This window comes from Marmota monax, unplaced genomic scaffold, assembly GCF_021218885.2.
Source record: "Marmota monax isolate L192 unplaced genomic scaffold, Marmota_monax_Labrador192_F-V1.1 WCK01_AAM20220418_F8-fsc00040, whole genome shotgun sequence".
Classification (NCBI taxonomy): Eukaryota; Metazoa; Chordata; class Mammalia; order Rodentia; family Sciuridae; genus Marmota; species Marmota monax.
This window is the reverse complement of record NW_026692782.1, coordinates 14,416,523-14,443,624: the sequence shown is the minus strand read 5'-3', so window position 1 is coordinate 14,443,624 and position 27,102 is coordinate 14,416,523. Positions and strand designations below refer to the sequence as shown.

The window sequence follows — 27,102 nt, the reverse complement described above, 5'->3', positions numbered from 1 at the left end:
GATGGCCATCCATAGACCTCATGGTGATTCTAGGACCCAAGTGAAGATTTGCTGGTGAGCAAATATGGACCCCAGACCTGCAATGTGATCCACCGACATCTCCAGAATGGCATTTCGATGGAGCACTGAGACCTCCCTTCACCTCACTGACTTCTCCTCTCAAATTCCAAATATGATTTTGCCATGTTTGTGGTCTGCACTCCCCGCTGGTCACAGGCAAAAATGACACCTGCCATGTTGATGCTTTACCATGGAGGGTTGACCAGCACTCCAGCACAGGGCCTCCTTGCAGTGTTAGCCTGGCATCCTGATAGTTTTGGGAAACAGAAATAGAAGCATAGCTGGGGTAAGGTGGCCTTGTTCTTGTACTTCTCCTTAAAGAAAGAAAATAAAAATCTAGAATTTATGTTTCATCAATCCTTTGGGAAAATAATATTGAGCACCTGCCAGATTTTTTGTTTTTTAAATAAGTGGTTCCCAGTAGATATTTTTAGTTAAATAATATTTACTCAAAAAAGGAAACCTTTCACACATTGCTTATAGTTTATATCTATTTGTTGGGCCCAAGATATGTAAGTAACCTCGTATATTATACTCTCAATCAAAATGAGAAATGACATGTACGATCCAGGCTCTCAGGAGAAATATTATGAAATCTCAAGGTATTGATGAAAGTTTTTCAAGGCTGATCCAAATGGGATTTAGATTCTGTGGCAGTTGAAATGTGTATTATTAAACTCCTTGAGCAAACTCAAATGACTCCCAGTGGAGGATTAAGATGTTCTATGTATAGCAAAGACGAAATTCTCATGTCTGAGTTTTCTCTATTGAATTCCCCCTTGATTAGCTTCTGTAATATTTAACTTCATGCCAAGCCATAATTATTTAATAAAAGGTAAATATAAATTATATTTCAGTGGGGGATATGACCTTTTACCTTAATGTTATATTACTAAAGAAAGACATAGACAAATAGAGCCTATAGATTGAAGCGTATTTTTAATTTACTCTACTTTTGCGTTGCCAGCACTTCTCTGTCTCTGTCAGCCAGAGGGTTGGCAGAGCTTCACAACATCCCACCTGCCATGTGGTAGGCAAGGCTGTAAATTAACTCGGTGGTGGCGGTTAATGACCTGGCTAGCCCTTGGAGACCCTCTTGGTGCTGGTCTTGGGTACCTCATTAGCTAATTGAGGTTTGCTTGGCTTGCACCAGGCCTGAGAAGGCAGAAAACACCCAGGGACGTGGGGAGAGGACATGTGGCAGGGAAGCAGCGATTCAACAGAAGCTCAGTCTATAGGATGCAGAAACAACTGGTCAGTGGGAAGCTAGTCTGGAACCCAAATAAGAGTCGTCAAACCAACCTTGATGTTGTAAAGGCTGTTGAAAGTGGTGTTTCCTCTTTTGGTTTGGTGTTGACTCAACAGAGCCTGAGTCATTTTGACTTTGTGGTTGCTACTTCAAATGTGCACTTGGTTAAATGAGATTGTGTGTTTGTGTGTGTGTGTGTGTGTGTGTGTTTTCTCCCTGTCCATTCAGATGACAATGTTGTGGTTCACTGCACTCTCTCTCATTTGGATACACACGTGACCCTTCCCTATGACGTCTGGTGGCAGGGACCTGTCAAAATTGTCAGCATAAAAAAAATAGACAATTGTGTCTGATCTACTTATTCCATTTAAAGCATGAAGTCCTCACCCCGTGTGGTCGAGATACTCTGCTCTTCCTGGGGGTGAGGAGATGGGGAGGGGAGGGCAGGAACTATAAGCCAGAAAGGACCCTTCTGTCCTGAGGGTTTCCATTCTTTAGTGGACAGCACATGTGATAGATTCTCTTAAAGAGAAACTGTCGGCTACTTTCCACCTCTGTGTACTGCTTGGGGCCCAGCATCTGAGAATTCCCCAGAAAGAGCAGAAAGAACCAAGCAAGAAGGTTAGTGGCGGGAGGGCTATGGGTGGAACAGCATAGTCCAGGGAGAGAGAGTGTGCCCCTGCGGGGGGTGACCATGCAGATGGAAAGGAGGGGACAGAGGGGTGATGGAGAGAGTGAAGGCTAGACTTCCTCCCTGGCATCTTCCTGTCACCTGTGTCCGGCACATCATGAGCAAACCCATAGCTAGAACTTTTCAGTTTTATCCATCTAAGGAAATCCTTGCATTGGATAGCAAAATAGTGCACGGTTCACAAAAGTTAAGGTGATAAGTGGCTTGGAGGATTTTGTCACCAACTCAGTTCGTCCTGCAGCACAGGACAGCTGTTTGTTTTGCTGACTGATACCAAGTGGGGCCTTTTTCACTCTCAGTGACTGAGAAGTCAGGTGACCGGGGGGGGGGGGTGTTCCATACTCTAAGTCTGCAGCCCTTGTCTCAAAACTGGGGAGGAAGCACCAAGAGTGATGGGAGGAATGTCTCCAATTCCACAGTAGGAAAGTAAAGAGTGCAGGCTTTGGGGTCAGAGAAGCCGGGCTTCAGATCCCACCTTTACCATCTGGAGCTGAATTTAACACTGAGATGAAACCCAGGCCGGGGGTTGCAATGAGGATTTAAAGAATGAATAGGTGTGGCATGGGTAGCCGGATGTCTGTAACAGTAAGCCTCCAGTGTATTCTAACAGTGGTCATTAGAATTTTAGTTATTGCATATTATAGCCTCCAAAGTACTGTTTCTAAAGAAAAAAGGCTTCTGAAATGACTGATAGTATGGTGCTAAGTAAAAAATAAAGTTCACAGAATGATTTTAATTATGCATACAGCTATTCTCACATGTGTTTCTGGGTAAGATGGTATTGTTAGGGCAGACATTTAATTTGCCTCCCACCCCACCAAGGTCCTCAGGGGATATTTTCAGGAAAACATAAAAATGAGGGAAATGTGGGTTTCATGCTCAAAGCTAGGCTGGTGTCATGGAGATGCCAGAATGTTGTGCCCTTGTGCTGCTGTGTGCCGACAGGGCTGTGTTGGAGCCCGAGGGCAAGCTGGACTCCTGATTCTCCTCCTAGGAAAGAGCAGCAATACAAACACAGGGACATGGTGGAAAGACAACTTTGTTCTAGCAAAAATGGGTAGGATGCGTTAAATAACGTGATCAAAAACTTTATGAAATAAAACATTAAAGCATTACCTGTGGGATACCAACAAGACAAACGTATTCATCCACAAAAACATTCAATTTCCAAAAGGTAGATTCCTAAAGCCCAGTACCGTTAGCTAGAATAAACAACCGCAATCTCTTACCCAACTCTCTAGAACATTCTTCTTGAAATGAAAGGAAGACTAGCAATATGACCATTTGGAAAATGACAACCAAAAGGGGAGATAAAATGATAGGAGTTTAAATTTAGAACAAAACCCACAACAAATCTACAGTAAAATATTTAACATCTTGAGGAAATGGATGTCTTTCTAGGAAAATCCAAATGAAGTTGAAAATAAAGAATGAGTCCAAGATTTCTGATTGGCCATCAGGTGGCTGATGTTGCCATTGCTGGGAATCTCGAGAGCTTGGGGGTCCAGGTTGGGAGAAATCTAAGGGACATCCTGGTGGATGCCTCCAGCCAACCGCTGGCTACACGAGGCTGAATCCCCAGCACATCATCTGGAACGGAGATGAAGATTTGTGGCCATCACACACAGCTCGACCTGGGATTCTTAGGGGAATGGCTGAAGTTGACCAGGAGAAGGTGTAGCAAGGCAGAAGATGGCCTCGTCAGGAACCTCGAAGAGCATCAACATCTACAAAACGGGCAAAGATACAATCCTGAAAGCAGGCTGGGATGCCCTGGCAAGAGAGTTAGGCAGAAAGCAGAGGAGGGGGAGTTCCGGAAGGGACCAATGATGGATGGAAATAGTTCCAGAAGGAGAGGGTGTGAGCAGTGTCCCAGGCTAATGTCAGATTAAAATAAGGATGGAAAGTTCCCTTCGGTTTGGTTAAGATGTTGTTGGTGACCTTGACAAGAACAATTTCAGTAAGTTTACTTTCAACTTTAAGCCAAGAGATATTCCTCATACTATGAGTTTTATATAGCACAGCCTGAAACATACAGAACTTTTCAATTTATTCTTCAAAACTCCCAAGTTGGGCAGAACAGTGTGCCTGATCCCAGTTATTCGTACGACACATGAATCCCTAATGACAGCAATGATTATGGGTACCCAAGGGGCTCAGCATGTGCCGGGCACTATTCTTAGGACCGTGACTGATTTAATCCTCACTCCAGTAATCACAAGAAAATGCCAACAAATTAAATTCATATTATACTAAGAATATTCTATGAACATCCAGGGGTTCATGTTTAATTGTGAAATATTGGAAGATTCCTTTAAAAATACAATATAAACTGGTCATAGGAGAAAATTCCCCCATTTGTAATTTTCTAAAATTCGAGCAAGTCCTGATAAAACACTCACTGAAGCTTGGTAAAGAGTATCCACCTCAAAGAACCAGCACCACACTTGGTGGTGAAATGTTGGTGTCTTTCCCATCTAGAGGGAAACAAGCAGGAATTATCTATTGTCCTTCTTTGCAGGTTTTGATTGAGATGAGAATGGGAGAAAGAGAGCTAAATGGGATAGACTTACCTATCAGAAGGAAGGACAGCCATCCTACAGGGAGATGTTGGGAAAGCAAAGACTAAGAGAAGGAAGAGGGCTGGGTCAGGGGAGCGGCTACAGAAGGATAGACAGCTCTGTTTGGCTAAGATCTTCCATACAGCAAGCACTGCACTGGTCCTTAATAAATTGTTTCAGTGATGTTGACAGCCAGCCATGAGAGGGACTTTAAATAGAAGCCTACAGAAGCCAGCCATGGAGGCAGAACTGAGACCCACATCTTACTTGAGTCTAAAGCTGATACTCTTAATGACTACACGTGGCCACAATCTACCCTCACACGCACTGCCTGCGCAGATCCATAAAGAGAGTTCCTAGATACTAGAGAAACTCTTAAAAAACATAATGCAGTAATAATCATATTCATGATGAAAACAGAAAACAGTGAGATATGTAGAAAACAAAATGAAAACCAGAAAACTCCACACCAGTGTCATGAACACTACACATTCTCCAGGGGGACCTCAGGGAGAAGATGGGGCATTCATATAAAATCAACTAATTGTTTTCTCTAGCTGTAGGTTCAATGCAACTGAATTTCAAAAAAAAAAAATTTCCTAAGAATTACGGGAATTGTATGTATGATTCACACATCACTTTACAGTGGGCCGCATTCTGAAATACGCATCGTTAGGCAATTTTGGTGGTTAAGTAAGCATTGCAAAACATGCTCACACAAACGCAGGCAGTCCAGCCCTCCACACCTAGGCTGTGTGTATATACTATTGTACATGGGGCCTCTGATTGATTGAACATTGTTATGTGGTTTCTGAGCATGAGCCTGTGTGTGTGTGTGTGTGTGTGTGTGTTTAATAGATCCTGCTGCAGTCAGGATGTCAGGGTGGTCTCTCTGTACGTAATGTGATAATGTAGCATGATGACAAAGTGTTAAAAATCTTAATATATAGTAACATATTTTTTACAAGTCAGAAGACCTATTCCCAATAGAAAAGAGTGCAGAAAGTATTAAGACATCCAAAAGAGCAAAATTAAAATGATCTGCAAATATAAGAAAATATTCATTGACCTCAGTGGGGAATGAAAAAGCCTAAGTTGAAATGACTGTATGTGTTGCTGGAGGAAGCGTGAATTCATATGTCCTTCTGAGGAGTGATTGCACAGTATGTGTGCAAGGCCTTAAATATCAATCATGATTTTTGGTCCAGTAATTCTAATTCTTGGCATTTCCCAATTGAAGTAATTAAAGTTATGCACAAAAGATAATTATTACTCTGATTTTTATAATAGTGAGAAATTAGGATCACATTAAATACCCAACATTAGGAAGTCATTTAAATAAATTATAGAACATGTCATAGAAAAATATGCAAGGATTTTAAATAATGCTATAAAAAGAATATGTAATAACCTGGAGGAAGTTTATGGTTGTACATTATTGTTAAATGGAATGAAGTAGGTTATATAGCAGTGTGAATAGTATAGCTGAATAATTTTAAGTGTGTGTGTGTGTGTGTTTAAATCTGGAAGGATATGAGTAAAAATGTTCATCCTGATCATCTCTTAAACGGTGGGTTAATGGACAATTTTATTTTTACTATATGTTTAAAATTGTTCATGATTTCTTTTAAAAAAGTATAGTTTTGATAGAAAAATAGCAACAGATGTTCATAAAACACATATGCAAATAGAAAGATTAAAGAAACACACCTTCTTGTGTTCATTGTTGTTTGACAGGCATGCAGGCAATTATTATTTTATTCTTTGTGTCTTTTTCTTTGATCAAGCATTAATTTTAAAGCCATAAAATTTGAACAAAAAACTTTAAAAATAAAGGAAGGGAGGATGAAGGAGAAAGAATAAAGGAATTAACTCTGAAAACAATGCTTTCCAGGGGCTGGGTTGTGGCTCAGCAGTAGAGCGTTCACCTAGCACGTGCGAGGCCCTGGGTTCAATCCTCAGCACCACATAAAATAACACATAAATAAAATAAAGGTATTATGTCCAACTACAACTAAAAACTAAATATTTTTTAAAAATGCTTTACAGTAGGGAAAGTGGTGAAGTGTATCATTCATTCACTCACTCGTTTTATAATGACTCATACTCCGTGCGAACCAGGCTGTTCTCAGTGCTGGGACCACAGAGTGGAACAGAATGAGCTCTGTTCCCCTGGACCTTATTGTGTAGTGAGGGAGCCTGGTGTTTAAAAAAAATGTATGGATAACTAAATATAATTGCAAATTGTGAAAGTGCGTTTTTCATAAGAACAAAGTTATGAGGACAAGATCATAGAAGGTTTATGTATGTAGGAATCTAAATATTTAAGAGACTGATTAAGAAAACCTGATACTTAGAAGAATAAATAGATGGAAAGGCATACTTGGGAAAGAGAAGAGAGGAAGAAGAGAAGGGAAATAGAATAAAGGTAGTTTATCACCTTCACAAGAAATTGCAATACGTTTGGTTGTTGAATATTTTGATATTTGAGAGTGAGAAGGCAGAAATGGCAAGATGATTATAATAATCCTGAAATCTTGAAATGTTATTCTAATGGGAAAACATAAAATTACTATGAATTCTAAATTTATGTGTGAATTAACTGATGTCAGTGGACCCTTAAATGGTTGCATCAACTCTTAGACAGGATCAGAGCCTTTTTCTTACCTGTGGAAGACTTTCTCGCTTGCTTTGGGGCCTGGACAGCAGACTCAAAGAGGATTTTTGTCTTTCAGCACTAAATGAACCCACCATAGACTATGGCTTCCAGAGGCTGCAGAAAGTCATCCCCAGGCATCCTGGAGATCCTGAGAGATTAGCTAAGGTAAAAATGCTTTGGAAATTGATGTATGAAAACCTTCTGTACAGTTTCAGCAAGTTTTGTCAGATCCAGCCATTTAAGTCCCATTAAAATTAATTAGGCCTTGCAATTAGCTAAGCTTCAGATATTAGATGAACATAAAATTCCTACTAAGATGAAATATATTCTGTTTAATCTCTGAGGATATATGAAATATGAAGATTTGGGCCTATAAAACAGATATGCTACAAGAATACTCGCTTTATAAAACACTGCCAACTTCACAAAAATAAATATTTGCATAATTGCTTAAAAGTTTAAGCTTCCACTTGTTTGTATTTAAATGATTTTATTTGCCTGTAATTGCAGGTGCCCATCAATTCACAATCAAGTATTCATTGATGGCCAATTGTGTGCATAAGAACTTAATGAAGATAAAAGTGTCTCCATACAAAACTTCTGTGAAATGCATCATTTTTAAATGAACTTACTTATGGAAACTACATTTTACATCTGGCCCATGATGTTAGCTTTCTTCGTTTAAAAAATACACCAACTTATTAGTTGTCATTCAACTAATGAGAAACTATTAAATTTTTGCCTTTATATTTGTCTTTTAAACACACACATTATGAAATGCCATGTTCTCTATTCTGTACTGTGAGTAAAACTCAAGCACTAGTTGCTTCTATTTTGCACCTTTATTTTCCTTCTGGAAAAATCCCCAGCCCCACCATTAAATTAGATGATATCTGGAAAGTAGGTTAATAGCAATTTAAAAGGCTGTAAAGAACAGGAGGTGGAAAAGACAAAATGAGAGGACAGGGATTCATGATTACTAATTCTCTCTGGTTAAACTGAACAGGGGGGAATATTATTGAAAGAATTCATCTTTATTAGGAGAGAATTTTGCAGAAGGCACTGCTAAGATAATTTCAGTACTTCGGACAACTCCTTGGCAGGCTGCTAAACTCAGGTCCATCAATCATCTCAAGAATGTTTGGTTAATTAGGTTACCAGACTTTTCCGTACAGTAGTCTGCAAGAAGTTTCTAATAGAATTCCCATGACGTCAATTTTAACCAACTCCACCCTCAATGTGTGGTTGATTGTGCTTTGTTGGGGTAGCACGACCTTTAATGGAGCCATTTTATAGTGGTGAATTTCATGCAGGTCCCTATTTATAATCTATGATTATATTCAACCTCTTGGCTAATTATTTACATTTGGGGGGAATGTGTGGACTTTTTATTTTTATTTGTAATTTTCTTTTCTTTTTTTTGCCATGTGGGGTTTTGCTCTTGATGGTACCCCATGGTGTTAGTGACCAAAATGCCTTACATAAACCATTTAAAGGAAGAAAGATTTACTTTGGCTCAGGGTTAACTGGTTCCATTGCTCTGAGCCTGAGGTGAGGCAGAAGATCATGGCAGAAGGCTGTGGTGGAGGAAAGCTGCTCACGGGGAAGCAGGGAGAGGGAGAGAGGGAGAGAGAGAGACAGACAGACAGACAGACACACAGAGAGAAGAAGGGGTAGGTTCACGGCATGCTCCAGTGACGGGCTTCCTCGAACCAGGTCCCACCACCTGACGTTTCCGCCATCTTCCACTAATGTCATCAAATTATTAATCCATTAATGGATTGATTAATCACTGATGAAGTTCAGAGCCCTCCTGCCCAAACTCTTCCCTAAAACCTGCCTCTGAATATTGTCGAATTTAGGGACCAAGACTTCAACACAGGGACCTTTGGGGGAGACTTTAGATACAAACCCTAACACCCAGCCTTTCTTTTCTTTTCCAGGAAATGCTGTTGAAAAGAGCTGCAGATCTAGTGGAGGCCCTCTACGGCACGCCCCACAATAACCAGGTGAGTAGCCTACAGCTTCTGCTCTGTCGAGCTTGACTCTCTGCTACACCAAATGCTCACCCTGACCTGCCGTTTTGCAGGACATCATTCTGAAGCGAGCTGCAGACATTGCCGAAGCTCTCTACAGTGTCCCCCGGAATCCCAGCCAGATCCCAGCTCTCTCCAGCTCCCCAGCTCACAGCGGCATGATGGGAATCAATTCTTATGGCAGCCAGCTTGGGGTCAGCATCTCAGAGTCCACACAAGGGAATAACCAAGGTACCAGCTTTCTCAGAGTCAGAATCCAAATATGTCTTCTATGTTTAAAAGGTTGGTTCTGCTGGAGTAGAAGGAGGTAGAGCTTGAGTCCTGAACTATTCTTCAGTGTGGCCCCAGATAAGCAGAACTAACATACACTGGATTATTTCAAAAATTTAGGTGGTATACTGTTAGATTCTGAGCTTTTATGTACCAGGTAGAATCCCTTTGCCTGGAAATATTTAAGAAGATTGACTACTATAAATATAGAATGATTTAGGCATATAGAAATGAGGTTTACAGATATTGATTGAATACCATTTACACTTCTGCTATTATGATAATCAGGTGGAATAATGAAAAGAGGCTGATTATCACCATTATCATTTATTATGCCCAACTCTCTTTTTGGTAACCAAGAGTGAATGAGTTGGTTTTGTTGGGTAACTTCTGCAGTGCTTTACCTTAAATACCTACAAACTTATTGTCAACTATACTTTTATGTGCAAAGTACATCAGGTAAAGACTTTTTCAGTGAAGTTGGTTTGATTATTAAAAGGCTAAACTATCATAAATTATTTTTTTAAGAGTAATTGTCCCTAATGACACCTGTAAGCTGGAGAGTTTTATTTCTAATTTTATTCATCCATTGGAAGAAAATGCCTCATTCTTTTGCCCAGAGTGAATTCTTAGGAAAAGAGGAGATAGAAGATAGTAGTTCTTCTTTTTCTTTTTTTCTTTTTTAGACATGGGACTCATGGACTAGGTATCAATTTTTATTCTTTCATTTGGTGAAAAATTTGGGTTGTTTTCTAGATAGTTTGAGACTGTTATCCTAAGTGTTTCATTTCAAAATAGGCTGAGTGATGTCTCTGTGCCGGGGCTTCAGAAGCATAGGGAAGACTCAGTGCCCCTCCCCGCTTCCCTCTCACGGATGGAATGTGCCACATTTAGTTGCTGATGTCTCAGAGTCCTGTGGCCAAAAACAGCCCGTTTGGATGAATGCATCAATACTTGTTGAATGAACATGATCCCTAACCCCACATAGGCCATGGTAACCACCTTGAGCTAACCTTGCTGGAACCATGTGCTGCAGAATACAAATGGCCCCATATGTGTTATTAGGGTGCCTTTCTCCCACCTCCAAAATATGCTATGGTGTATTAAATTGAGAAACAGTAGGTTAGCAAATTTTCTAAATTATTTATTCTCTAGGCTTTCTATATATGAATCCTCAAGATATGGTCATAGCACATACATCTGCCCAACTCGAACCCCAAATGCTCTTCTCAGTGATACCAATTCACATCTCCTCAGACTGTGGTGCCTTAGGAAATGCTCATGTCTTAGGACTCCCACAGCTCCTCAACAGGGGCTGGAGATGCCAGCTGCAGATCTGAAAAAAGAAGGAGGGGGTAAGAGGGGCATGGACTTTTGTAGGATGGGGAAGAGATGGAGGGATAAGAGGACGAGGACTTGGTTAACCGGTACCAAAACCCAGATAGAAGAGAGGAATAAGTTCTAGTATAAAACAGTTGGGTGACTAGAGTTAACACAGGTTTATTGTGTGTTTCAAAATAGCTGGAAGAAAGGATTTTGAATGCTTCTGACACAAATAAATGATAACTATTATGCCAGTTACCCTGATGTGGTCATTGTACATTATATGATATGTCAAAATGTCACACTGTCCCTTGTGATATGTACAGTCATATGTGAATTCAAAAAGAAGAGCTGAAAATAAACTTCCACTTCCCCCTGCTGCCCAGGAGCACCTTGGTGACAGTCTGTGGCCCGGGGCCATCGTGGACCTGTGCTGGCCACGCTGGGCGCTACTGTGTAGACTGGTTGATTTACCTGGCCTCTTCCTTTGTTGTCAAGGATACATCCGCAACACAAGCAGCATCTCCCCGAGGGGATACTCCTCCAGCTCCACGCCTCAGCAGTCCAACTACAGTACCTCCAGTAACAGTATGAATGGCTACAGCAACGTCCCCATGGCCAACCTGGGCGTCCCGGGATCTCCAGGATTTCTGAATGGCTCACCCACAGGCTCCCCGTATGGAAGTAAGTCCCCTCGTCATCCGTCCTTCTCTCTGGGCCTCTCTGGCTCGGTGTTTGACTGGGCCGTCTTTGGGGGGAAGGCTGTACCCTTCCATCTGACTGTCTCAGGGGGGAGTCGCCCCACTTCCTGATGAAATGTCCTGCTCGCCTTTGGTTTCCCTTAGCTGGACTATGACCAGCTGGGTCACTCCAGGCCTTCTGGGGAAAGAAAGAGGCGAAACAATTACAGAGACCGCGTCTGTGTGACGTAGGTCCACAGGAAGGAGGAATTAAGAGTCCATTTCAGTTAGCAATATGCGCCTTCCTCATTAGTCACTTTGAGAGCCAATATTTATATCTCATCTTCAGGAGAATTTTCTAGGTGGATGTTATCTCCGTATGATAGGTAAGGAATTGGAGTGCCCAGCAGTTAGCCTGCTTACTCAAGATCACACAGCTAGGGTGCAGCAGGGCAATAATTGGGGCGTGGGATCCATGGTTTCAAGTTATTTTGTCACATGGTGCTCTGCTTTTCCTGTGTGAAGTGTCTCTTCCTCCATGAGACACCAGAGAGGTGCAAGTTGACTGTGGGCAACAGTGTGGTGTATTGAGACAGAACCTCTTAATCTTAATCTAGGGTCTGGCAGCGAAGCCGACCCTCTGGGAAGTTGTGAAAACTCATTGGGTTGCTTTGGGAGCTAAGTTGGGACCTTGCACAATGGTCCCAGGGGCCTGAGAGGGTATGTTTTTCAAACCTACTTAGGGAATACATTAGGCCAGGGCCACGCGGACGTGGAGAGTCTGAGTGATTGACGTGCCGGGGGTTGTCGCAAGCCCAGTAGCTCACCCTCTTTTCACCCAGAATGAATGGCTCCCTGGTGCCAGGAACAGGGACGTGTCAAGGGCAGAGCACAGCCATGTCCACCACAGCTCAGGAGGCGGCACCTCTCGGGGCTGCCTCTTGCAGCCTCTGGGCCTTTGGTTCCCAGGGGACACTCATGAGTTATTTCTGGATTGTGTGTTCCGTCCATGCACACGATACTCTACGCTGCCTAACGAGGACAGAGCACCCAGCAGCAGAGGGTGGCAGAGGTCACTTCTTTTAGCACAGCTAAATTTTTGTTACCGCAGAGGCAGGAGTTCCAGGTTGTGTCTCGTGAGATGGCCGAGATTTATTAGATTATCTAAGCCATTGGAGTATGGATGGATTGGTTTCCTTACTTATTGGGACCTTACCTTGTTCCCCAAGTGTTTGGGGGGAATCATAATAATCAAATTGATAAAAGTAGAAACTGATAAGAAACTAAGATAGAGCTGGAGCTGGAAATGTAGCTCAGTGGCAAAGTATGCGCAAGACCCTGCGTTCAGTCCTCAGTGCCACAAAAAAGAAAAAATAAAGAAAAGAAAAAGAAACTGAGATAAAAGAAAAAAAGAATAAGTTCAGCAAAATTAGATAACTCCAAGGGCCAGCATCAATGGCCTATAGTCCATGCAAGGGAACCATTAATTTGGTTCTGAATTTACAAAATACTAAAGTGCAGAGAGGAATACTATTTGTAGAAGCTTTTGTGTCCACACATATTTTTTTTAATATTTTAGTTGGACATAATACCATTATTTATTTTTATGTGGTGCTGGGGATGGAACCCAGGACCTTGCACGTGCTGGGTGACCTCTCTACCACTGAGCCACAACCCCAATTTGTGTTATCAAGTTGAACCACACAAAATTCCTTCCATGTTTGATCTCAAAATGGAAATTCCATATGGTTCGATCATTCATGTATGCATTAGGGTGAGCCACACGAAGTAGTTGTTTTTGTGGATAAAAATGGTCAGCTAACAATGCAGGGCGTAGTGTGGCGGTGGGCAGGCAGTGGGAAGGAGACAGGAGGGGCAGGGAGGGTAGAGAACAGATGAAGGAAAATGCCCGGAGATGGGGGGGCTCGTTGCATGATGCTCCTCAATATAATTTACCTGGGAGGGAGGAATTCCTCCCACCCCAGCAAGTGGCTTCATGGTTACTCAAGACCCCTGCTACAGGAAGAATAATGACACCCCAAACCTTTAAAGCACCTGCTAAAACAAGTCACCATACACAAAAGAGGGAAAAGAGAAAGAGAAGCTGCCTTGCCCAGTGGGATCAGGGAAGGCCATAGCGGGCCACCTCCCAGCACCAAGGGCACTAGAGTGATCATTTGCACCTTCGTATCTGGAGAAAGGGTCTCCAGGAGTTGCAGACTGGGAGTGGGATTCCAAATAGTGAATTCGTTACAATCAAATTCCAAATTCCTCTACTGCAAAAATATCGAATGCCCACTGGAGTTCATCACAGCAGCACCTGCCTTGAGAGGTCTTCCCCTCTCTGCGAAAGAGGGAGAAAAAAAAAAAAACCCCAGGGAAAACATTTCGTCAATTCAGTTGCTTGTGTCTGAAAACACGATCCTATGATTTCTCATTTAATGTTTTTAAACAAGCCTGATGCCCGATGTGGCTGGACCATGCTGTGGGGCAGTCACTTGCCAGAGACATTAAAAAAGAAATGGCATCAAGCCTCTTGGTCAAGTTCGACTTGCGTTACAGCCGGTGCAGAGAATCAGACTCAGAACTCTGCCTCCTTCCTGCGTTTGCCTTCACACTACTTCAAAAATGGCCAAACAGATGTTTTTTCAATTTTACACACAAACTTCACTTCCTGGCGGTAGCAGTGTGTGCCAAGTTCCAGCTCAGTGGAAGTTTTTATGGCTGAATTCGAAACCCCTGACAATAGGGGGTTATAATGAAATGCTGACAGACCCCTTAGCGCCAGCAAACTCAATGGCTCGATGCAAAGGAGGCTCTGTGCCCGGGGGGGTTCCAGCTGAGGCCCTGCAAGTCAATCAATCCTTGGGAGAAGAAAAGTAGTTTTTCCCGAACTCTCCACATTCACATGGATTTCTGGGCCAGACCTGCTTGCCTTTAGTTTGGCCTCTCTCCATAGAGAGAGAGAGAGAGATGTCCGGAGAAATTCTCTCTTGGAAGTATGTGTGATCAACTTTCCTAAAATGGTAGGTCTGGTGTCCCCAAAGATTGATTTACTTAGCAAGTCTGCAACACCCAGGGGACCATTTCTTCCAAAGCAGAATAGCCACTAAGCCAATCCAAAGTGTGGGACAGAATCCACCCAGGCAGGAGTCCAACCTGTCCTCAGAGATTCCTACCTCACTGAAAGCCCTACACTGTGCCCTAGGCTTCAATATTTTTTATATTATCAGAAATAAATATTAAGACATTTTTTTCTGCCATAAAATATTAAATGTTGAACATATGCAGATAGTTTTTAAAAGAAAGCATACTTTCACCCCAAGAAAAGACCTCTTTTAATATTTTGATGTGTTTCTATCATGTTTCTTTAGAAAAGAAGAAAAAATCCTATTACAACAGTAATGTTCTCATTGTAGACATTTCGAAAAGCTCATAAAGATGAAGAGAAGAAAAGCAAAACCACATCTCCATTTCTATGCAGGGATACCATTGTTAACTTTTAAAGTCCACCTTCCCAGTTGTGGACAGACACATTTTGAAAATTGAAGTGTTTGCTCCCATGCATGACTAATGAGATTCTGCCATCCCATCAATGGAAGGAGGCAGGCGAAAGGTGGCCAAATCACCAAAGTCACTCATACGGAGTTGGCCTTCATAAAATCAGTCAGGAATGCAGACCTCGGTCCTGAGAATGGAGTACAAATATTAGAAGTGATGTTTGCTTTAAAAAAGTTTTATGATCATTATGTTCTTCTTGGGAATTTGAGGTTTTAGTACTCCATTTCTCTCTCTTTTTTTTTTCTTTCTTTTGTATCAAAAGAGGTTAACAGACAGTTTTTGTGTGAAAGCAGTAAGGTCTTAAATCAAAGAAGAAAATTACCATCATTCAGGAAAGCTATTACTAATCCCTACTGCAAAGGACTATACTACTTCTTATCTCTGAAACAGAGATTTTCCATTTTAAAGTTTCAGTAGCTTTAACTAGTTTCACCTACATCAGAAATAATACCTGTTCATTGTAGAAATTGAGAATAGGGACAAGTAAAAAGGAATGTTTTAAGAATATTCCCAATCTTGTCAGCTGGAGACACTATCATTAAAACTGGATGGACATCATATCCCTCTAGACTTTTGCAATACTTTTTAAAAAAATAACAGTGGGTTTGCTGTATATGTTGTTATAATTCACTTTTCTCTTTTCTTTTTTATTATAATCTGTTAAATATTCTTCACCAGCATTAGTCTTAAAGTTTGCATTCTGAAGCATGGACTTCAAATAATTTACCCTACTGTGGGTCACTTATTTAAGTTATCTTCCAATTTTTCATTATAATAAAAATGCCCTGGGATCTATTTTTTTTTGGCACATTCGTGATTATCTCCTTGGGATTCATTTCTAGAGATTAAATTAGTGGGTCAAAGGATGTGCACATTTGAAAATACTTTGCTAAGTATTGCCAAAGTCCCTTCAGAGAGGTTTCTCCCCTCAGAAAAGAGAAAGTGTATGCTTCCCTGCCCTGTTAATTTTTTCTTAATCTTTATCCACTTAATAAGTGGAAAATAACATCTCGTTACTGTTTTAATAAGCATTTTATTACTAATCCATCTCAGTGCTTCCGTACGGCCCTCCTGGTCTTTTTCATTCTCCTTTTTTGTGTTTTCTGCCCACTTTTCTATTAAGGTGTTTTTCTTTTTCTAAGTAATTCATAAAAAACGTATTAACTATCAAGGACATGAATACTTTTTTTGTCTTTTGCTTTGTGTGTGTGTGTGTGTGTGTGTGTGTGTTTACAGACATTTTTCATTATGTGGCAAATCTAGCTTGTGAACTCTGGAGTTGAAAAGATATGCAAATTATATATAACCCTCCTAATTTTTCTAGCATTTTTGTGATTTTATTTTTACGAACACCTCTGATTGCCTTAGATTGTTGTTGAGCAAGAGGAAGTACTCTAAACTTGGTCTCCCAATGTTCAGTATTTCCATGCTTTCATTTCCCAACTATGTACTATGAAACGTCACCTGTATGAAGTTATAAAATCTAATACACAGCCATGCCTGTTTCTAGACTCTATTTTGCCCCAACTGTTGGTCTACCTTTCTTTGTTAGTATAACACTGACACAACTGATGTAGATTCATCACAGTTTTGAATATCTAAGGTCAGTATTCTCCTTCCTACTTAACAAAATTTTCTGAAAACTTAGCGAAACTTTCTGACTCTTACAATGTTGTTGTTGAAACATATCAGCATAGAAATCGTGCTTACTGAAATATAAAAAGTAAATTTCCTTTTAGGATTTTCTGTTATAGTTCTATTAAATTTTAAATTAATTTGGATGGTCTTTGGCATTTTTACAAAAGTTTTATAAAAAGTATTTAAAATGTCCTGTGCTTATTCAACTCTGCAACAGTTATCTAAGTCATTTAGAAAAGTGTGTGGTATATTCTCTTCCACTGAGAGGCAAACATATATGAGGTAATCACATTTTAGGCTGAGATCGGTTACGAGGTAAAAAGCATTTGTAAAAATGAGACGAGTGCTGGGTGGAAGTGGGATGGAGTATATGTAAATACCCAGCTCTTGTGGAAGGAAACTGCTCTGTCTCAGCGAAAGAAAGGAGCTTCCGCTATTGAGGATGCAGAAACCAAGGTGCCATTTTGGTGCATCAGGCACGCTGACTGCAGACAGAATTGGGGCCTCCTGAGCCCCAGCTTTTCTTTGGCCTCTACTTCCGCATCTTAAAGAAAGAGGATAATTGTGGGGTTTTTTTTGTTGTTGTTGTTGTTTGTTTGTTTGTTTTTCTATTTTATTGATGCTAAACCCAAGGAGCTCTTGCTTGGAATTATGACTAATACCTACTCCCATGCTTAATCCAACATCCTCTCTTATGCATTTACATTGTCAAGTATTAGGTGAGCTTCTTCCAGAACTCTGTTATCCTGACAAGTTTTTTTCTTTTTATTTCTATTATTTGAAAAAAGACAGATAGGGCTGGGGATATAGCTCAGTTGGTAGAGTGCTTGCTAGAGCACTTGCCTTGCATGCACAAGGCCCTGGGTTCATTCCCCAGTACCACATAAAATAAAATAAAATAAAATAAAAAGATATACTCAGATACTTCCTTCTCCATAGCTCTAAATCAGGATTACCTAAGGATAAGAGATTTTTAGAGAAAGCTCTTTTTTTAAAAAAAAATAAGTTTAATTTAAAATTGTAGAAGAAACCTCTAGCATGGTGTCTGCTATAAAAGACACCATGCTAGAGGTTTCTTCTACAATTGTTTTAAATATGCAATTGAGTGAATGTAGTATGAAGTATAATTTATAGAGAGGGAAAATGGGGGTAGAATCTACCACCAGATGTCAAAATGTTTGACCTTCAAGTCACCTTGCTTTTTTTTTTTTAACCCTTGTGAACTCTACCCCTTTTTTAGCAACTGGAACATAGTAAGTAAAAATATCTTCTTGTATGGCGCAAATTGGTGGAGTATCTGACATTAAGAGGTGGGTACTTCACGGTGTAAATTGCCTTTCTTTTTCTTTGAAATCATAACTCTTAGCTTTCGGCTTCCCTTGAGTCATTTTAATGTTAATATTGTTAATATTGGTGTTTTTTTCTAAACTTTATGTCAGGGGAGGCTGACTCGAAGCCTTATTTCCCAGGAGAGCCACGAGTCCAGGGAGAGAGAGAGGCAATCTTCTAAATGTTAATAAACTCTTACATGTAATGAGGAAGTAGCCCACAGAGATGGCACTCTCAAGAAGACGTGAACCCCAACATCTAACCCCTGGGGCCCTGGGAGTGGCCAGGGAGGCATAGCTCTCAGACCAGGCTCCTTTTGGAGGAGAAGGAGAGGTCTCCAAGGCTGGGTAGATTTGATGATTTTTTTTAGGTGTGGTGGTCTTAGTCTTCTCTTGCCAAGTTTCTGTTCATGAATGACAAGCTGTCACAACGTCGTCTCCTGTGACATCTTCTGTGTTAGTCAGCTTTTGCGTGGCCATGACCGATAAACCTGAAAATGTAGAGGAGGAAAGATTTATTTTGGCCCCTGGTTTCCGAGGTACAGAACACGGTCAGCCGGTTGCATTGCTCTCAGCCTGAGGTGAGGCAGATCATCAAGGCCCACGGGTGTGGTGGAGGAGAGCAGCTCAAGACATGGCAACCAGGAAGCAGAGAGAGCTGGAAAAGATATAAACCCCAAAGGCCTGCCCCCAGTGACCCACTTCCTGCAGCCACACCCTACCTCCTACATTAAACCATATCAGTGGATTGATGCTTTGAGTAGGTCACAGCTCGTATAATCTAATAATTTCACCTCTGAAAATTCTTGCTTTGTTTCACACACGAGCTTTTGGGGGACACCTCCTCTCTAAACCATGACACCCTCCCTCACCCCCAACACAGAAAGCACCTGCCTTCTGCATCTCAGTATGATCGTGTGTGTCCCTTTAACAGGATCATGACCATCGTGGTCGTTACATGTGGCTGTTCCTCTCACTGGCTGCGGGGGAGTGTTGTCACATTCAACTTGTTTTTTAATCCTTGGAATCCAGAACAATGCCTGGAAGTTCATAATTTCTCAACTAGAGTGTGCAGGATGAGTGTACGGAAGGACTCACTCTCTAGACGAGTCTTTCTAACGAGGGTTGTGCGTTTGCTTCCAGTCATGTCATCGAGTCCCACCGTGGGATCCTCCAGCACGTCCTCCATCCTACCATTTTCCTCTTCAGTTTTTCCTGCTGTCAAACAGAAGAGTGCCTTTGCCCCTGTCATCAGGCCCCAAGGCTCCCCTTCGCCCGCCTGCTCCAGTGGCAATGGAAATGGATTCAGAGGTGAGTGAGGGTTCGGCTTTAGGTGTGTGCACCACACAGGTGCCGCCATGCCTGAAAGCGAGAGCAAACCGCACGACATCATTCCTAGCTCCAGCTGTTCACCTGTAGAGAGGTGCTTTGGTGTTTTCATCACGAGTCATGAACGGCTTGTGCAACTGCGCTGGTACTCCAGGTAAAAGCAAGGTGTGGGTGGTGGGTGGAAGGCAGAGAAGTCAGCAAACTGCAGGTTGCTCAGTTCACTGAGAACCACACCTATAATCCAAGGGGGTCTGGAATCTCTAGCACTACTGTCCGTGAGCTGTTGCAGTGTGTCTGGAAGGTGCCTGGTTACGCCACCCCGCCTGATGCCATGCAGGGATTGCGCCTTCCTAAGTGGCTTGCCATCTGCAGCGCACAGATCTTCTAGCGGCACACGTGGAAGGGTCCATCAGGAACAACCAGGAAGCTCCGGGAATGCTGGTTACATGCTAGCCAAATTGATAGCAGGTGCCCGCCGATCAGGGGTGGTGTAGGGAAGAAAGAGTTAAAGACATACTGTTTCTAAGAACAAAAATTAATCTCACCTGTCAAACCCACTTTTGAGCAATGTCCTAAAACATAATATGACGTGACGTAACACAAATGCGATGAGTACATGAGAATCCAATCATCCCATCGCGAGTAGGAGGCAGCCGATAGCAAGAAGCAAATTGGAAACTGCTGTGCACAATGGGTCACCGTAGTTTTCAGGCAGTTCCTCGTGTCTTGACATGACAACATTCAGGACAGGCAGGTGGGGTGAAACCAGAGAGTGACGTTCAGTTAACCCCTTGAGCATCCAAGTCTTGAGGCGAGCAGAGCTCAGTGGGGTGCACTGACCCATGCAGGAGATGGCAGCTCCTGGGGCTGCATAAAAGCACATGGGTACCAGTCCTGTAGGGACCAGGGAGGCTCCTTCTCCATCAGTGGCTGAGAAAGGAGTTGAGAGGTAATTTAGGTTCCTGTCCCATCCTAAGGCTCGCGAGGATGATGTGTCCTCCAACTCAAGGGTCTTGACAGAGAAATTCAAAATCAGAACCCGAACTGAAAATCCTGCACGTGTAGCTAGACCAAGCAGCTGGGACCCCGTGCCACCCAACATGGGGATAGTTGGCACATTGGAATTTATTTTATGGAAATATCTCTGTTTTGTTTTCTCCCATGTGTCTAAGCCTTAGAGAAACAGCTTGGGCTGTAGCTAAGTGTCCCCACCTGCCCGTCTCTCTTCAAAGGCTGTGGTCTGCACCCTGTCATGGGGGGTTGTGCCAGACCTAGTCCAGGATGGCTGCATCTCCAGATGGAAACAAAACTATTGCTGAATGTTCCCCCTTCCCCACAACCACTTCAGAGATGAAACCCTCTGAGTTCTTGGGCTTTATTTACAGACTTTAAACCGAGTGGGGAAAACCCAGAATGGGAAGGACAGGAGAGGCCAAGAGTGAGCACAGGCTTTCCTCCACATTGGCATGGGAGGGAGACAGGAAGCATAGCCCTGCCCTGCTTTCTCTGAATTTGCAATTCAGCAAATGTGCTCGGCCTTACCTGAAGGGAAAAAGTGTCAAGAGGTCCCACTTGCAAGCCTCCCCCACCTCCTCTCACGCGTGTGCTGAGTTTGGTGCATAGAGTTGGCTGTGGCCAATGTCCATCTGGTCTCTTCTACCCAGGGAGACTCACCTGCAGGGCAGGAGCAGCCCCAGCAGGGTCCACGGCCACACACTGCCTGTCACTGGGGTCATAAGGCTCATCCTGGGAGAATGGCTGAGCTCCACGTTTGGATTATTTCTGTAGGGGAGACAACTTAGCTAGCCGGCTAGGCTTAGGCACAGCTCTAGGTTTTGGCTTCGTTTCTTTAGAATCTCTTTGAAGTCCCAGATCTCTTTGGCATCCGACAGCTTCCTCCCAATTCCCTGGTGATTTGAACCTGAAAAAGAAAAAGAAGGAGGAGGAAGAGAGGGAAAAGGAAAAAATACCTGTCAATTAAAGGTTGTTGCCTTAAAACTAATCACAAAGAACTATGAGAACCAGAAGTAAGGAGAAATAAAAGTGAATTCTGAGTATTAATGATGGAATGAGTGCGTGACTGCCTCTGGCTCACCCCCATTTTGGACCAGGTGAATGGAGGCCCAGTATCCAGCAACATAGGTACCTGTTGGTATGGAGAGGCAGGAGACCAAGCTGACCTTGAATGCACAGTCCATGGGCACTGTATGAACAAATCCTGGAACCTCAGAGCCTCATAAACTGGGGTCTCCATCTTTTTAGAGACAGGGGAGAGAGAAATATGGGCCAAGGTGCCCTTGAGGGGCTCTTCTCTAGACAATGGTGAGGTGACATATCTTAATTGTCAACAGAGGCGCTGCTGTCAACACTCCCTATGACTTGTGCTGAGTATGAGGGGCTGACGGAGTGCCCTGCATAAATTACCTCCTTCAAGTCACACCATGATCATCATTTTTAGTTAAGTAGCTTGCTGAGGTCACAGGACCAGTGATGGGTGACTTGAACACAGAGGTTGGGACTCCAGAGCCTAGGTGCTGACAGTCCCTGTCTGCCCAGGGTAGTCGTAATGAAATTCCTCTTTGCCCTTCACCTTTCACTCATATCTACTTGCCACTTGGACCAAAGGGAGATTATTGCTTTCTCATGAAATGCCAAAGTTAAAGAGGAAATGGATGTCAGCACAGCCAACAGCATATCTCCCCACCAGTGAAAATGCTCGCTGCTTCTCCAGATTCTATCTTCCTTAAAAAGCCAAGGTCTCCTTCTAGCCAAGATCCAGAGTTGGATGCAGGGCTAGCAAGAAGGGCATTGGCCCCCTTTCAAACGCTCCTTTGGTCCCTCTCTAAGACCCAGAAAAAAGGAAGGGGCTGAGAAGTTTTAAATGACAAAGAAAGAGAAAGGTGAGAATGTGAGTCGGAATCTTACTGCCAGAGAGCTCTCCACCATTCTGCCTTATTTATCAGGCATTTACAGTTGATAAGTATAGATTGTCAGGATAATATTATACACTGTGTGTCTGATTCATTTTCCAGTTCCCTCCAGGAAAAAAAAAAAAAAAAGAACCCGCCTACACTCTGGGATAATTACTCGAGTTGCTATATCCCCAAATCATCGGGGAGTGTCCAGAATTGAACCGCCTTTATTGAAAAGTTACATCGATTCAATATATAGTAATACAGGCAAAAATAATTAAGGCTTTGCTAGCTGTGTAAGACCTTAATCCAGATCTCACAAACATTCAATAAAGCCTGTATGGGCAGGGAAATAGACGGCTGACAATTTTGCCTGAGAGGACTAGCCGGGATGGAGCAAAGGGGCAGCAGGAGGCAGAGAAATAGAGAGAGAGGGAAGAAGAGGAAAAATAAAAGAAAGAGTTGGCAGATTGGGCAAGAAGATTGTCCATCATTTCCCCCATCCGCTTAGTAGGCACCGCTCAACCAAATGCTCCTATGCAATTTGCTATTGTACATGGGAGAAATCATAGAATCAAATACTAGATTACATTTAGAAGTTTGGTTGCAGGGAAACCTATTCTGCCATTTTCCAAGAATGTGATGATTTAGGACTTGTCATGTCAAAGCCAAAACCAGAGGAATAGGTTTCCCTGGTGATTTTTTTTTTAACATCTTGCTTGTGCCACTTTATTTCCCAGGTCAAGGGGAAACCTGGGACTTGATTCCACCCAGACAGGTATCGGTAGCATCCTCTTGGCTAGATGGAGGAGGCCCTGGATATTGCACTTGGACAGGGCTTGAGGAGTGGGGACTGGGGGCACCCTGAGTTAGGAACTAAATTAAGTCTTCTATTCCAGTCACCAGCATCCAGAAGTGAATGGAGTCACACACCAGCAGTGAGCACCAAAGGAAAATGAGCTCCTTAAGGAAAAAACAAACAAACAATCAAAGCACTAAACAGGCGTAGTCTAGAATGGCTATAAAGCTATATCCCCAACCCTAAGACATGTAGGATGGATAGAAAGCTGGGTCTGCTGTAAGTCATGCCTAATAAGTCAACAGGCTCAACAGCTGGAGTTTCCCATTGAGGGAATTTGGAACAGTATCATCTGGAAATTATTTTAGTCTAATAATAAAAAATATAGCTCACATATATTGCATTTTGGTTTACATGTTTAGCATCTCATTTATACAACCCAGTAATATAAAGCAAAATGTGACACTTGGCCCTGTAAGAAAAACTCCACAGTGATCCCTTAAGGCTTCTGTCTGTTAGCCCAAACCTGGAGAAAAAGGGTTCACATACAGCCGAGGGCACCAGCTCCCTGGTTGGCTTCAGACTCTGTCATTCCCAGCCCCTGCTCTCTCTCTGTGCAAATAAGCTTACACATAAAAGCCTGCCAGTCTCATTCCTGTGCCACTCTCTCCTTGCAGCCATGACGGGACTTGTCGTGCCCCCCATGTAAAGAGGAGGAAGAACTGCTTTCTCATAGCACAAAACTACTTACTCTGATGGACCAATAATGAGGAAAGCACTCTGAGCTCTTTGGGGAGCGTTGTGCCCCCAGTGGACGTGATGGACAGATTTGGGAATGCAAGGAGCCACCATCTTACCTGGTCTCACGTGTCTCCTGTAGCTCTGATGGTAGCTACACAAACTGACCCTCTTGGGGACAAGGACAAAAGATGTCATTGACGTAGTCAGTGCTAAGAGCAGAAATGCAATTCTTTGTTATGAACATTATGAAAACCACCTTCCTATGTTTGTAAAATATTTAAGAAAAAAAATTGGCAAAACAATTCATGCTTAATATTTTGGATACTATTTGTTTTTCTTTGTAGGAAAAAAAAATGTTGAAAGTTTCTATTTTCTATGAAGCCTTTCAGATACCAATTTAGTTTATGCAGAAAAAAAAAATTGAACAAAACAGGGTACCAGCATGGAAGACTTTCTTAAAATGAAACCTGAATTGAATGATGAAATGTATGTGTGTTTGCTTATAGTTTAATCTCTTTAAAAAAAAACAAAAAAGGGAAAAAATTTTAAAATGTTTTACAATTATTTAAATAAATAAACGTGTAACTTATTGTAAGTAGAGGTAGAAATTAAGACCTTTTTTTTTCTGGAAGAGAGAAGAGTTTCTCTTTCTGATGTAAAATGAAGATGATGCAAACATGTAGTAACAAGTTTTAAAAGTGTGTGATTATTACTACAGTTACTTCCTAGACTCTTACCCTTCAGCCTGCATCCCCCTCTTTTTCCATCATTTTATTGACCCATGGCAAGAACATGTAACTTACATGGATTCCTACAGAATAACCCACTGCAAAAACCAAGACTCAAGTACATGCACTACACACACGCTCTAATGCTTCCTGTCATTCCCAGCTCCATCTGCTTTCTTAAGTGGTCTACACATCCCTTTTGGTATTCACCCTTTTGTGAATAGTTCCTTAAAATCCATCTGAGCTTTTAACATTCTCCCCTGAACAATGGAGAGAATCCCCTGTTCTCATATCTCTTGGAGCATCCCAAGGGAAGAAGCGTCTCACCTTCAAGAAGAGCCAAAGCCACAGACTTTGCTAACCAAGGGCCCCTTTGGAATTCTTCGTCCCCAGAGCCACACACTTCCTCCTCTTTGGTGGCCTGATACTCAGTACAGAGGCATAAAGCCCCACAGAAATTCAGAAACAGAGTTTGGAGATGATGACTCTTTCTTGAACTCTCAGGATCAGTCTAAGAGTGGCCAAGTCCTTGACTCTGTCTACAGATTTCCTCTTTTACGTTATTAAACTCTCTTGAAAAGAATATGTAATCCACTTGACACTGTTTTCAGATGAGAGTGGGATGAGATGTGGAAGAGAAATGTGAACATCCCTAAGCCTCTCTCCTGATGTTCAAAGCCATGGAAATCGGGATTCTTGGGAGATTCAGAGATCAGGGCCACCCGTGCTGTAAACAGTGCAGTGACTCTGCCCTGGATGGGCTCTTTGTAGTCCCGGGACTAGCTCTTAGGGAGGAAACCTTGCAGTAGCTGCTAAAAGAGGTAGGTTCTGGAAATCCCGAGTGGCCCTGGAGATGCGTCCAGGTGTGCTTGGATTGCTGACAATGCTGTATCATCTTTTCCACTTGGGGTTCTCTTTTTGACTCCCTGGCACCACAGTAGCATCTATACAAAGACTTAATTTTGGGTTCTTGGTTGAGGTTCTAACATTAGGAATTAATGCAGCTATCATGGAAAAACACCCTTAGGATATCTGAGCCAATTTTTAGATGACCTCTTTGCCCCCTCACGCCCAACCCCCGACATCTTGTTTGCCTTTAGCTCACTCTGGAATTATCCAGTATAACCTATACTTTTTCTATGCACATTGAGAATCCAAGGTTTTGGAAGTGTGGCATGCTTATAACTGCTGCTGACAGGCCTCGCAGTCAGGGCTCCAAGCGCCAAAACACACGGAAACATAGGAGAAAACGTTCCCCAGCGAAAAATTCGAGGGAAGGGGAAGAATGTATGGAAGACAAACATTACCATCCAAAAGTGAAGGCAGAACAAATTTAAGCATGTTCGGACCTGGATTTGAGCCAATCCAACATAAGGAAATGTTTTTTTTAAGTAGCATTGCTTTTAGAACCTGTGAATCTTGCTCCTGCATGAAGATGAGTACAGTACTGTCTTCAAAATGATTGTAGAATTGTTGGTAGCTTTACACGGAAAAATGTGTAACTAAATACCTGACATCCTTGACCATTCAGCTAGAACCTTGGCAGCAACAGGTCTATTTAATTGTACAAATGTGTGTAAGGATTATTTTTAGTGTACTAATAAATTAAAAACAGAGCTACACTGTCCTCCTTCATTATTGTTATTGAATCATCCGGTCCCAGGTTATTTTTGTGCCACTTGGAATATGAGTATTTCTATAGGTAACTACAAAATTCTAACCTATCTTGATGAGAGGAGCTGTGTACGATTTTTTTTTCATTTAAAGGGACAATTTACTTCCTTATTTATCTCATGTTTTTGTTAGAGCATCGAAATTCTTCCCAGTTTTTCTTTGCACATTTCAATATGCATGGTTTAACAACCATTATCTTCTCTACCTTTTGTACAGTATGGCTTCATTTTCAAACTGTATAGTTTTACTTTATTGTTTTGCTTTGTCAGTTATATACAGCATAAAGTTGCTATGCACAGAGCTTTTTGTAAAGACGGCTTTTTTGTTTACTGTTTTTAATGGTCTTACTTATGAAAGAATATCTTGTTTGTAAAATGAATATGTCTACTTCAGTTTTAAACTTTAAATTATCCTAACAAAAAAAATAAAATTTTTGTACTGTAAAAATTGGACTTTGGCTTTGTTTCCTTTTTTTTGTTTTGTTTATTTAAGAGAAATTTAATTTGGGATTTGTTCTTGACTTGCGGGGGGGTGTTCCTTATAACTGCTGGTCTCTTGAATTTTCCTTGAGGAAAAAAATTTTTTTTTAGAGAGAGAGAGAGAGAGAGAGAGAGAGAGAGAATTTTTTAATATTTATTTTTTAGTTCTCGGTGGACACAACATCTTTGTTTGTATGTGGTGCTGAGGATCGAACCCGGGCCGCATGCATGCCAGGCGAGCGCGCTACCGCTTGAGCCACATCCCCAGCCCTTGAGGAAATTTTTTTTTTTATTGGTTGTTCAAAACATTACAAAGCTCTTGACATATCATATTTCATATATTAGATTCAAGTTGCTTTTATCTATGAGGAAAGTGCACTGTGG

The 27,102-nt window shown here is 42.0% G+C and overlaps 1 protein-coding gene across 1 annotated transcript in view; it reads left to right on the top strand.

The window, feature by feature from the left end:
* Positions 1-26,679, top strand: part of Ebf2 (EBF transcription factor 2) — a 177,425-nt gene extending 150,746 nt beyond the window's left edge. Inside the window, exons 11-16 of the mRNA XM_046447888.2 lie at positions 7,297-7,385; positions 9,164-9,229; positions 9,310-9,487; positions 11,348-11,533; positions 19,200-19,367; positions 23,774-26,679. Coding sequence (XP_046303844.1) covers positions 7,297-7,385; positions 9,164-9,229; positions 9,310-9,487; positions 11,348-11,533; positions 19,200-19,367; positions 23,774-23,805 — 719 coding nt within the window. The 3' untranslated portion in view covers positions 23,806-26,679. The remainder of the gene's footprint in view (positions 1-7,296; positions 7,386-9,163; positions 9,230-9,309; positions 9,488-11,347; positions 11,534-19,199; positions 19,368-23,773) is intronic.
* Positions 26,680-27,102: the final 423 nt, after the last annotated feature.